This window comes from Rhododendron vialii, chromosome 9a (assembly GCF_030253575.1).
Source record: "Rhododendron vialii isolate Sample 1 chromosome 9a, ASM3025357v1".
NCBI classification, from domain to species: domain Eukaryota; kingdom Viridiplantae; phylum Streptophyta; class Magnoliopsida; order Ericales; family Ericaceae; genus Rhododendron; species Rhododendron vialii.
In genome coordinates this window covers 4,598,770-4,610,274 of record NC_080565.1, presented here as the reverse complement: position 1 = coordinate 4,610,274, position 11,505 = coordinate 4,598,770, and the positions used below count along the sequence as shown (strand labels likewise).

At 40.9% G+C, this 11,505-nt stretch overlaps 2 protein-coding genes and 1 pseudogene across 2 annotated transcripts; all 3 read right to left on the bottom strand.

Annotated features, from left to right (window-relative positions):
• Window positions 1-635: 635 nt before the first annotated feature.
• On the bottom strand, window positions 636-1,265 carry LOC131299945 (tubulin alpha-2 chain-like). The gene is made up of 2 exons (XM_058325533.1): window positions 1,112-1,265; window positions 636-1,008 (listed from the first exon to the last, which is right to left on the bottom strand). The coding sequence occupies exons 1-2, from the start codon at window positions 1,202-1,204 to the stop codon at window positions 847-849; spliced, it is 255 nt and encodes an 84-aa protein (XP_058181516.1). The 5' UTR covers window positions 1,205-1,265; the 3' UTR covers window positions 636-846.
• Window positions 1,266-1,979: 714 nt separating this feature from the next.
• Window positions 1,980-3,771, bottom strand: LOC131299525 (glucan endo-1,3-beta-glucosidase 8-like; annotated as a pseudogene).
• Window positions 3,772-6,552: 2,781 nt separating this feature from the next.
• On the bottom strand, window positions 6,553-9,309 carry LOC131299935 (glucan endo-1,3-beta-glucosidase 8-like). The gene is made up of 2 exons (XM_058325516.1): window positions 8,851-9,309; window positions 6,553-7,946 (listed from the first exon to the last, which is right to left on the bottom strand). The coding sequence occupies exons 1-2, from the start codon at window positions 9,177-9,179 to the stop codon at window positions 6,710-6,712; spliced, it is 1,566 nt and encodes a 521-aa protein (XP_058181499.1). The 5' UTR covers window positions 9,180-9,309; the 3' UTR covers window positions 6,553-6,709.
• Between the last annotated feature and the right edge of the window lie 2,196 nt (window positions 9,310-11,505).

Sequence of the window (11,505 nt, the reverse complement as noted above, 5' to 3'; positions counted from 1 at the left end):
AATCACATATTTTCACGTATAAGTTGGAGAGGCCGCTACGTGAACCAATTTAATAAGTGACCGACAACGGAGTATATACCGTTATATATGACAGAAGCTCATATATAACGTTACACAGTACAAAAGGTCATATATAACGTTATGTGTTCTCTTTATTAAATAACATAGAATATTTCTAATCTAGAATGTTATATATAACAATATAACATTATATATTATTATATCTCCCCTAACTAAGAATGTTTTTAAAAAAATGACATTAAATAACAACAAAAACACACAAAAATATATTTTTTGTGTGACACGAAAAACACACATATAACCTTGTATATTTTTATAAAAAACACAACCTGTTTCAACCTTATATGTCTAGCCCTAGAAAAAATACACATATAACCTTATATATTTATTCAAAAAACTCCAAATATATCAGAAGCAAGTTGGAGAGGCCGCTGCGCGGACCAAATTAATAAGTGATTGATGAAAAACACAAATATAACCTTATATATTTATTCAAAAAAATTCAGATCTCTAACCCTAAGAAAAGCACACATATAACTTTATGTATTTATTAAAAAACTCGGTGCGTTACATGTTTTATGCCATATATCTACAGGAAAAAAAATACATATAATAGTAGACATATGGACGTCTTCACTCTCTCCGCCACACTTTTCGACGGAGGACTTGAGCACATGACCTATGGATACACCAAGCTCTCTTCATGAACTCACATATTGCCACCTATACAAGTACCATGCATAATTTGCCGACTTATCTACTATCTTTTTCCTCTTTTTCCCAATAAATTACTAAATCCAAAATTAACGGATGTTACAGGAACAGCTAGTGGTAGGCGCCGGTCCTGACCTTGTTGATGACGGTGGGCTCCAGATCCACGAGGACGGCGCGAGGTACATGCTTCCCGGCGTCGGTCTTGCTGAAGAAGGTGTTGAACACGTCGCCGCCGCCGCCCACCGTCTTGTCGCTCAGCATTTGCCCATCAGGCTGCGAAAAAACAACCAAAAACAAAAAAACACAAATCGGTTAAATCGAAACATAATGGCGTCAAAGACAACGGAAAGTTCGACGGAGTTGAGTTTTTTTTTACCTGAATGTCGTGTTCGAGGCAGTAGAGCTCCCAGCAGGCGTTTCCGACCTGGATCCCAACCTGTCCGATGTGGATCGAAATGCACTCTCTCATTTTCGCTGGACGGTATTGCCGAGAGAGAGAGAGAGAGAGAGAGAGAGAGAGAGAGAGAGAGAGAGAGAGAGGCTCTGCTCCAGATTTGTGTTTGGTCTAGGGTTTCTCTCTGTAAAACAGTTTATATAAGAGGATATTTTAGTCTTGGTTTAATTTCTTTTTTAAAATAGTGTACTAAAAACCTTACCAAACCTAATTAGTGGATTAGAAGGGTTATGAACTTTAGAAGTGGACTAGAAAGGTTACAAACATGCTATAATAGACCCTAGACAATTTTTTTATTATAGGGATTAATCATCAATGTGGCACTAAAAAGTCCACTAATCTTCGTTATCGATTTATTAAAATTCTTAATCAATTTACTCCGTTCATTGTTGTAGTCAAATATAGCGACTAATCTCACTCTGGCACTACAAATCGACTAATGATCTTTGTTAACACCACCAACGATCATAATAATTCAATCACTTATCATGTCGATCGAATGAAACGATTCAATTATTTTGTTAAATATCTGAATCAGATTGAACAGTCTAATTTCATTAGATACGTTACCTTAGTTCAATCGATTGGGCTACTAAGAGGGTTTAAGGTTCTGTAACTAGGTATTTAATGGATTGTGGACAACATACTTTCGGAAATTAATCGGGCTAAGCTCAAAGAGATTAACGAATTCCCTGTAGTTTTACTAAATTAAATCTGTAATACAAAAATAATGACTAGTACAGAAGAAGAAAACAAATGTAAAACCGCAGAGGATTATATAGAATCTAAATTACAGCAACACAAGTGCAAGTAGAATCAAAACCGCAACGGCCGAAGGAGAAGACCCCATAGAAGCCGTACGAGGAGAAGAAGAATGCCCCTTAGCACCCGCGGGACCATTAACCGAAGGAGGAGAACGCCTCGTAGCACCTCCATGACCATGAGCATCAGCCAGAGGGGGAGAAGACGGAGCCGGAGCCAGAGGAGGAGAAGGTGAAGAGGAAGGAGCTATTTGAATGGTGAAGTTGCAATTCGTCTGAGATATGTTCTGCGTGGTCACCTTGGCTAGGCCATCGAAGTACGCGTTAAGACTCCGTTTGTTTCAACATAAAATATTTTATGCAAAAATGTTTTACCTATTTTTCAATGTTTGTTGGACAAAGAACAAGGAAAATATTTTCCGGTGAAAATTATTTTTCCACCATCCGGCGTAAAATGACTTACCTAGGAAATGACGGTAAGTTGTTTTCCCTTTGTCTCTACATGAAGTTTCGGAAGTGTCCAGTAGCTAGCTTTTTCCCTTTCCGATATTGGACCCCAATAGTTCACCAACATGAGGAATCTCTCTCTCTCTCTCTCTCTCTCTCTCTCTCTCTCTCTCTCTCTCTCTCTCTCTCTCTCTCTCTCTCTCTCTCTCTCTCTCTCTCTCCATATCAATTTCTATGTCTCTCTATAAAGTTATACCTAGAAACTCTATACTTCTCTCTCTGCAATTGTGATTAGTCAAAATCATTTACAAATAATTTTAACTCCAACCAAACAATGGAAAACACAAGTAAAAACAAACATTTTACGCAAAAACATTTTACATGAAAAACATTTTACATTGTAAAATGTAAAATATTTTACATCAAAACAAACGGAGCCTAAATGCGAACGAAACACTCGCGTTTGCATCCAGACCACTGCAGGATTTTCCATACCCAAGCGGAGTACAATCCGCCATGCTGCAAGCTTACTTAACATTGTCCTCAAGTTTGGACAAATTGGCATTGGGTGCATTGGGATTAAGCGCGCACCACTGCTTCGCTTGATACTTCACGTGCTTTGCTGCCACGAGAGACTTGTTTTGGCCCTCACCAGAAGATCCATAGGGAATTTAGGTTGGTCGTCGTATCTGAAAATCCCGCAGTGGGGCTCGAAGTCCCCCGGGAGAGTGCTCTTGGCATTCTCGTCGAGGAGTCCGAAAAAGTAAACTTCGATATATCCGGGCCTGAGTGGTGTCCCAATATTTTTTGCAAGCCTTCGCACAAACCCATTGTAGAACTTCTGAGCCAAAAGTACGTTAGCATTCTGTTCGCTGTCCGTGGGCCACCCTATCTCCCCTACTATGATGGTCAGGTTGCCACATCCCTCGGCCTTCAAGGCCGAAATCAGTGTGTCCAAGTTGGTATCGAATACGTTGGTGTATTCGACGCCATTATTATCAACAAGGGGAGCGCTAACCCCATCAAAGAAAGTGAAGTCAATGGGGAATTGGCCCTTGCCGTAGTAGAGACTGAGGAAAGGGTGGATGTTGATGGTGAAGGGCGTGTTGTTCTTGTCTAGGAACTTGACGATTGGAGACACGACATCGCTGATGTCTGGCCTGAACAACGTGCACGCTCTCAGTCTCTGATGTTATCATCAATACTAGCGAGTATTTCAAGAGAACTTCTACTCCTGCCACCAAGAACCCTAGAGTTCCTCTCAATCTATAAGTGATGAACCCCTGCAGCTAGAGCAAGATTGAACATAAAGTATTTTAGAGTTTTACCACTTGAGTAGCCAATTGCCCAATAAACCTCCATGTCCCAAGCCATAGCCCTCCTCTGGATTTGAAATCTGGCTAGAATGATTTCGCAAATGGTGCTGGAAAAACTACATTCAAAAAACAGGTGCTGCAGAGTCTCATCACATTTGGAACACAAAACACAGCCAGGACTAAACTCTTTAAGCAGGCTAGCCACATTATAGAAGCCCATTTCGAGACATTCTTAGAAAACCACACAATTGAAGCCCATTGGACCTTCTCACCTCTGTATCTAATTGCCTCCAAGGTATGTTTAGTGGTGTAGCAACCAGTAGGAGAGATAGACCAGATAACTTCTCCACTTCTATCCCTTTGAGGCTGAATAGAGCTAATAGCTGAATTCTGAATCTTCTGAACCGAAGTGAATTCTAGTTGTTGGCTTCGCCTCACTTTAGTTGAATTACTGTGCAATTCTTTTTGGTAGAAGTAGATACAGAGTCCCAATATCTAGCAAACAACTGATTGGTGTGCTGTTCAATAAGTGGTTTCATTTTTACTTTCTTACTGGAATATAGGTGGACCTATGAAGATCCATCTTGGGCCCGCATTGCCGCACTTGTCCCACTGGTGGTGTCCTATGCTGATCAAATTGCAAACGAGATTTTTGATGATGCTGTTCAAGAATTGGCTCTGAGTGTCAAAGCAGTTGTTAAAAGACCAGCCTTGGGTGGACCAGGTAAAACCTTATTTAAATATGTTAACTTATTTTCTTATTTGGAGATGGAAGGGTGAAAAACAGATGGTTATATTGTTGCTGATGTCAAAATATTCAGAGTTATGCGATGGATAGTGTTTTTTTTCCGACTTGTGGCTGTGGTCCTTTTTTTTTTTTTTGATCCGACCTGTGGCTGTGGTCATTTTGCAGTTTATACTACTAAAGGAGAGCACTTGGGTAGTAAATATTGTCTTTATAGGGGGAAGCCAAACCCGCTCACCCCCTTTTGTGGCCATATTTCATGAGATCTAGCAGCTTCAAAGTGCATATTGACATTTAATTGCAGATGGAAATGGCTCTTTCCCAATGGTGTGTACTCGAAGCCAACAAGAAGTGGAATATGGGTAGAGAATTTGCTGAGTGTATCCAGAAGACCTATCAAGTGCTTGTCCATTTAGACGGAAGGTTGCATTCTTTACCAATTTTCCCTTTTCAGTGACTACTGGCTTTTTTTCTCTCCTTATTTTATGTTCAAATTTTGCCACGTGTTAACCAATCGAGAATTCCCTTTTGATTCCTCAGGTGGAGCCTGCAATTGGGGCAGCATTGCTTGCTTGGAACTCTTTGATGAAAGAAACTGAAGGAAACTGCCGTAGATGACCTAGGATTTGTTAGAAGCATCCAACTGTAAAGTTCAATGTACAACAGACATTATACAGCTGATTTCTTCGATTTGATATCCCATATCGCCCGAAAGGCTAAACCATTTCAAAACCAGAGGCATTGTTTGTGAAATGATCAATATGAGTCAGACTCAAGGCGACGTCGGTTGCCATTATTATATTCACTATTGATCGGCCTAAGCCCAGATTCTAGTATTCTCTGCAGAATTCGAAAGAGAACCAACCGAATCAAAGCACTCTTTATGTCTGGCAGAGCCTAAGGTTTACGTCATCTGACTCCAGGCCTGAGCCTGTTTGGCACATTCCGTTTACATTGCTTTTTCGCGTACTCCCTCTTTATGCCGACTGAAAGGAGCAATGTTGGCCTGATCTTAACATAGTTACGCTTTGCAAACCACTGGAACCAGTCTGGTACAGGAAGAGGTCATGTTTGTTGACAGGAGCGAGACTCCACGCGTTGACCCTTAACCCGCCGATCTCGATGTACTTGACTTCAAGGGCCTCGCTGGCTCTCTTTCTTGTTATCCTGTTGCATATGGATAGTTGCACAGTTTTGGTTTTCTTTGTCATGGAATTGAATGACTGATTGACGTTCCATATTGATGAAGCTCCCTAGGCCGTCCTGTGAAGCAGCTAAAACCTGAGTCAACTCCTACTGTTCCACTAACCGAGCACTCTGATAGGTAGACCGACCAAGAGAGATGATGTTACAGCTTCTTTTTTCTAGCTTTGGATTAAACAACTCTTCTTTCTTGCCGATTGGCCATTGGAAGCCTTGATGGCATAAACTGACGCTACTGATGTTTAAACATCCTATTCATTTCCTTCTTTCTTTTGCAAATGTGTTCTGATCATGTATTTGCGGAGGAATTTTTCAGTATGCTTGCCAGGTTGACTTGGGATTTCCTTTTCCTCGATAACTACTTGATGAATCCATGTACCGAAGATAGCATTGTTGGACATGGTCAATTCATGGTAGATTTTATCGTCTGCTTATGGTTCCTTGCAACAAGGGAAAATTTTCCATATCTTTCCTTCTCATTAGTTTTTGATTCAGAAGCAGGTGAAATTTGTTATTGCCACTGCCACCTTTATTGCAATAGGAAAATAAGAAGAGATGACTATATTTGTCAGGCGACTTCTTTTTATTTTTTTTATTTTTTATTTTTTATTTTTTATTTTTGTCTATATTTGTCAGGCGACTTCGTTCTTTTTTTTTCTTTTTGTCTCCTTGTATTGTGAATTTATAATATTGTCCTTTCAAGTGTGAGAGTATACAAATGACGGTTAATTTTGTAAATTCACATCACAAAAGAAGACAAAAAAACCCGTACTTTGGGGAAAGCTTAATTTCATGTAGACACTCTCTTTTAAGACATGTTTAGTGCCAAAACAAATAGAAGCATCAACTTGTAGAGAGTGGACCGAACATCATGCAATTCTACATGGCAAAAACTTGAAATTGGAAACTTATATTACTCCTTAAAAGTTCAAAGAGATTAACGAATTCCCTGTAGTTTTACAAAATTCAATCTGTAATGCAAAAATAATGACTAGTACAGAAGAAGAAAACAAATGTAAAACAACAGAGGCATAATATAGAATCCAAATTACAGCAACACAAGTGCGAGTAGAATCAAAACCGCAACGGCCGAAGGAGAAGACCCCATAGAAGCCGTACGAGGAGAAGAAGAATGCCCCTTAGCACCCTCGGGACCATCAGCCGAAGGAGGAGAACGCCCCGTAACACCCCCAGGAGCATCAGCCAGGGGAGCAGGAGCTGGAGGAGGAGAAGGTGAAGAGGAAGGAGCTATTTGAATGGTGAAGTTGCAATTCGCCTGAGATATGTTCTGCGTGGTCACCTTGGCTAGACCTTCGAAATCACAGGCCAACGGGTTTTGGTTTTGGTTCTGGAAGTACGCATTGAACGCAAACGAAGCGCTCGCGTTTCCATCCAGACCACTGCAGGATTTTCCATACCCAAGCGGAGTACAATCCGCCATGCTGCAAGCGTACTTAATATTGTCCTCAAACTTAGTCAAATTGGCATTGGGTGCATTGGGATTAAGCGCGCACCACTGCTTCGCTTGATACGTCACATTTTTTGCTGCCACGAGAGACTTGTTTTGGCCCTGACCCGAAAGATCCAATGGGAATTTAGGTTGGCCATCGTACCTGAAAATCCCCCAGTGGGGCTCGAAGTCCCCCGGGAGAGTGCTCTTGGCATTCTCGTCGAGGAGTCCGAAAAAGTAAACTTCGATATATCCGGGCCTGAGTGGTGTCCCAATATTTTTCGCAAGTTTTCGTGCAAACCCATTGTAGAACTTCTGAGCCAAAAGTGCGTTAGCATTCTGTTCGCCGTCCGTGGGCCACCCTATCTCCCCTACTATAATGCTCAGGTTGCCGCATCCCTCGGCCTTCAAGGCCGAAATCAGTGTGTCCAAGTTGGCATCGAATACGTTGGTGTATTTGACGCCATTATTGTCAACGAGGGGAGAGCTAACCCCATCAAAGAAAGCGAAGTCAATGGGGAATTGGCCCTTGCCGTAGTAGAGACTGAGGAAAGGGTAGATGTTGACGGTGAAGGGCGCATTGTTCTTGTCTAGGAACTTGACGATTGGAGACACGACATCGCTGATGTCTGGCCTGAACCTTCCGGCAGAAGGGACCGGATTGTACGACGGGGATTCGTAGATGTCGGCGTTTAAGGGCACGGTGGCTTTGGTGGATTTGCCGATCCCGGCGTCATTGAGGGCATTTTGGACATTCTGAAGTGCCGGGAAGGTGACGTTGGTGAATCTATCCTTGTAGTCTTTGAGAAATGGTTCATTCCCAACTGCTACATACCTGAACACAAGTAAAAGTTACAATTCTATAGTGAACGAGAGATAAAAGTGCCTAGCTTGGAGAGAATTCGATCTACCAAGAGATTTCATACACTTATGATGCATGTCATTTCCCTACACAGATTAAATTTCTTCTGACGGCAGTGGAAACCATGAGTTTTCCATCACCGTCATTATGGATCCCACCCAGTATTTATCCATGATTTGAATTATTCATTTTTTAGGACCCGCAGAATAGTGCAATCATTCAAAAAATTAGCTAGATCGGACATCGATAGGTGTATCAAAATTTGAGTTATGATTTATGAAATGGATGGTCATGAACAATTTAACTTCATATTTATTGACAGAATAAGACCGTTACTTTATAAACTAAAATTCATCTTTTGATATGTTCATTAATGTTTGATCAAACTAATTTCTCGCATGAATATACTACTTTGTGGGCCATAAAAGATGAAAGTTTAGATTATAACAATAAATGCACGGCGAAGCTGGTGGTAGAAAACCCACCGTTTCTACCACCAATTTCTCAAATTGAGTACATAGAAGATTGCATTTAACTTGGAAACTCTCTATGCAGAGGACAATGTTTCCACAATCTTGAGTGCATGCAGGTATAAATGTGTTATTCCCCAAAGCAGATTTTTGATGGTACATTTGGTTATCCTAGTTGACAATCGAATCTTTCAAACAATCCACATCTTTTCCTTTTAATAAAATGTTACTTTTGTCGATTAAAAAAAAAAAAACCCAAAAAGTTCACGAGGAAAGACCCATGCCATGCATGATGATGCTTTGCAAGTTCTCTGAATAGCAAACGTTTGTGCAGGAATGGTGCATTTATATGGCCATCGAAATGGTATGGAATAGAGCGAGAGATTGAGAGAGGGAGAGATTTTTACGTGATGTTGACACCCGCATTGGTATACTGGGTGACATTGTGCTCCACCCACTTCTTAGCTACATCGTAGTCTCCCATGGACCCGAGAAGATCGTTTTGAATGGCGATCATGACCTCGATGCCAGAGCCGGCGAGAGCGTTCAGGATCGTCTGGTCCGCATCGAAAAGCTTCACCTTCTTGATCCCGTTGTCCTTCAGCATCTGAACCACAACCTTTGGAGGCAATTTGTGGGTTGCAATTGTACCCCAGTTCACGCCTAGGCCATCAACCCCCCCATAACAACCCAAAAGCCCCACAAACAATAGTAACGAAGAGAGCTGCTTCAACATTTTATTGCTGCAAATGGATACCCACCTGTTGTAGAAATCCAAAAAAATAGAAATTTCTACGACAGGTTGGGGGAAATAAAATTGCGAGGAAATTAATGGGCCTTGGTTTCGGGGGAGTTAACGAAAACATCGTTACCGGGTCTTCTATTTGTAGGGGGTGTGTATTTTTAGGTTGGGACAAGCGAAAAAAGCTGTGGGAAAAGGCAACTGTTTTTTTATGAGGTGGTGCGCGGTTTGAACAAAAATGAAGGATTCTTTGCCTTTGAAAGCTTGGAGCGTGAAGAGAAAAATATGGAATGGTGGTCCGAGGAAGAAAAATAACCGAACAAATTGCTATGAAGTATTCATCCTGTCAAAGGGGGGGAAATATAACCGAAAATGGGCGATGTATATGCGTATAACAAAGAATGTGTCGCGTGTGACATATCTAAGCTGAGAAGATATAGCGGAACAAAAAATAAAAACATGATGCATGAAAGGGTTGAGGAACACAGGATGCCTTGAGAATGAAAATTTTATGCCAAGAAAAAAGAAGGATACTAACAGATTCTCAACATTAGCAGGTTTCTAACTAGGAAACTTAAGAAACATGAGATTCTTTTTTGTTTTTCATAATTGAAAAGACATGGTTTATGTCCACATTTTCATCAAAAGCTTGATAGACTCGATCAAGAAGAGTAAAAAGCGCGCTCTTGCGGATATTATACGCATTCTCAACCAAATGATAACAATGATAACAAAGATAAACAGGGTCTCAACCCATCTTTGTTCACCGATAACATGTTACCAGAAGAGGCGGCTATATAGATGAAATTTTGCACGTAGAGATATCTTGTGCAAAGGATGGCTAAATCAATCCCAAGGGGTTTTTTTTTTTTTTTTGTTCTCAGCAAAAGTTAGATTTTATAAAGCTCGATAAGGGTACGTCGAGGGGAAAAGAAAAGAATAAGCAACAAACGTGCTTATCCCAAACGAAAACAGAGAAAAATATACAGCCTAAGAGAAACATCCAACAAACAGTTGGAATTTACAAACACCCCAAAGGATCAAAACTAAAGTTTTAATCTTCTTATACCATCTAAGTAGCCCTCAAAATCCTCCGCTTTGTAAATCTTGACATCAAATTTGGCTTTCAACCACATTGCCACTCTGGTTTCGATTAGATCACCCACTGCACTGACCTCCATTGTTGCATTTTTAATATGTACTCTTTCCTCACTAGCCAAATAGATCAAAGGGTTGCATAAAAACATGCTTCCTAAATATGTTTCTCCAAATTCCTAAATTTGTTATTAAACCGCCGAGCTGCCAATCAGCCAATGAAGCAGGGCATACCCAACTGATATATGCCACCAGTCTGTTATCATCGACTGAGTATCCCCAGAAAATTGGCACTGAAGAAGAAGGAGTTGAGGGGTTTCCGACTCCAATGAACAGAATGGACATAGCACGTACCTCCTGGCCTCCTCGAATGACGTTCCTGTTGAGAAGCAAGCACTGATCTAGTAGGTATTTTACTCTGAACAGCCATCCGCGAAAAGATTTCGACCTTAGATGGGCTAAGATTTTTCCAGCAGATAGCCCAGAAATTTATCGGTAGCCCTCGCTTGAAGTTCCCACTACCCGGAAGCTGGTTTCACAGCGAAACATTCGTCTGTAGACAATCTCCATTGCAAAGAATCAGGTTTGGAAGGATCCAAAGCAAAATTCTGCAATCTTTGTTGTAACTCCTCCACTTGCTAAGGGTGATTTGATCAAAGTGAGTCTTCCCCCAGTAGAAATATATCTCCCCTTCCACACAACCAACTTTTTCTTTATTCTGTCAGTAACTGGATCCCAAGTGTTACGAGCAAGCGATTTAATGACATCCAAAGTAACGAAGCTGTTAAAGATGGCATTACTGTAAAAACGGATCCACATCGAAGACGCGTATTGCCCTGGAAAGAGGCAGACCATGAATTCAAGAATCTCAGTCCCAGGGCAACCAACCAAGTTCATGACACATCCCAGGTAACATATGACACCATCAAATACAAACGCAAACGTAGATGCCATGGCTTTTCTAACGTAAGATTAAGAGTGCTAATGCGCAATGCAAAATGTGAGAGGTTTATCCATTCCAAGGCAATACCAAAACCTTCCTTCCAAGTATTGACCTTAGCATTTCAGTCAGGATTTCGCAGGTGTAAAACCTTGTGCTGAACTTCTTGAAAATTCAGTCTTCCAATTTGTGCAGGAATAAGGCTGTTCTTCAATTCTTTTGCTTTCTATGAAGATTATTGAAGACAAAGATGGACAGGACTACTCCAAAGAAAAGTCACCATAA

Excerpts from the sequence above, each read along its gene's own strand:
- LOC131299945 (XM_058325533.1), bottom strand. The coding sequence starts at position 1,204 with ATGAGAGAGTGCATTTCGATCCACATCGGACAGGTTGGGATCCAGGTC. Across the intron at positions 1,009-1,111 it reads GCCTCGAACACGACATTCAG|CCTGATGGGCAAATGCTGAG; the intron begins GTAAAAAAAAAC and ends GTTTTTTCGCAG.
- LOC131299935 (XM_058325516.1), bottom strand. The coding sequence starts at position 9,179 with ATGTTGAAGCAGCTCTCTTCGTTACTATTGTTTGTGGGGCTTTTGGGT. Across the intron at positions 7,947-8,850 it reads AATGCGGGTGTCAACATCAC|GTATGTAGCAGTTGGGAATG; the intron begins GTAAAAATCTCT and ends ACTTGTGTTCAG.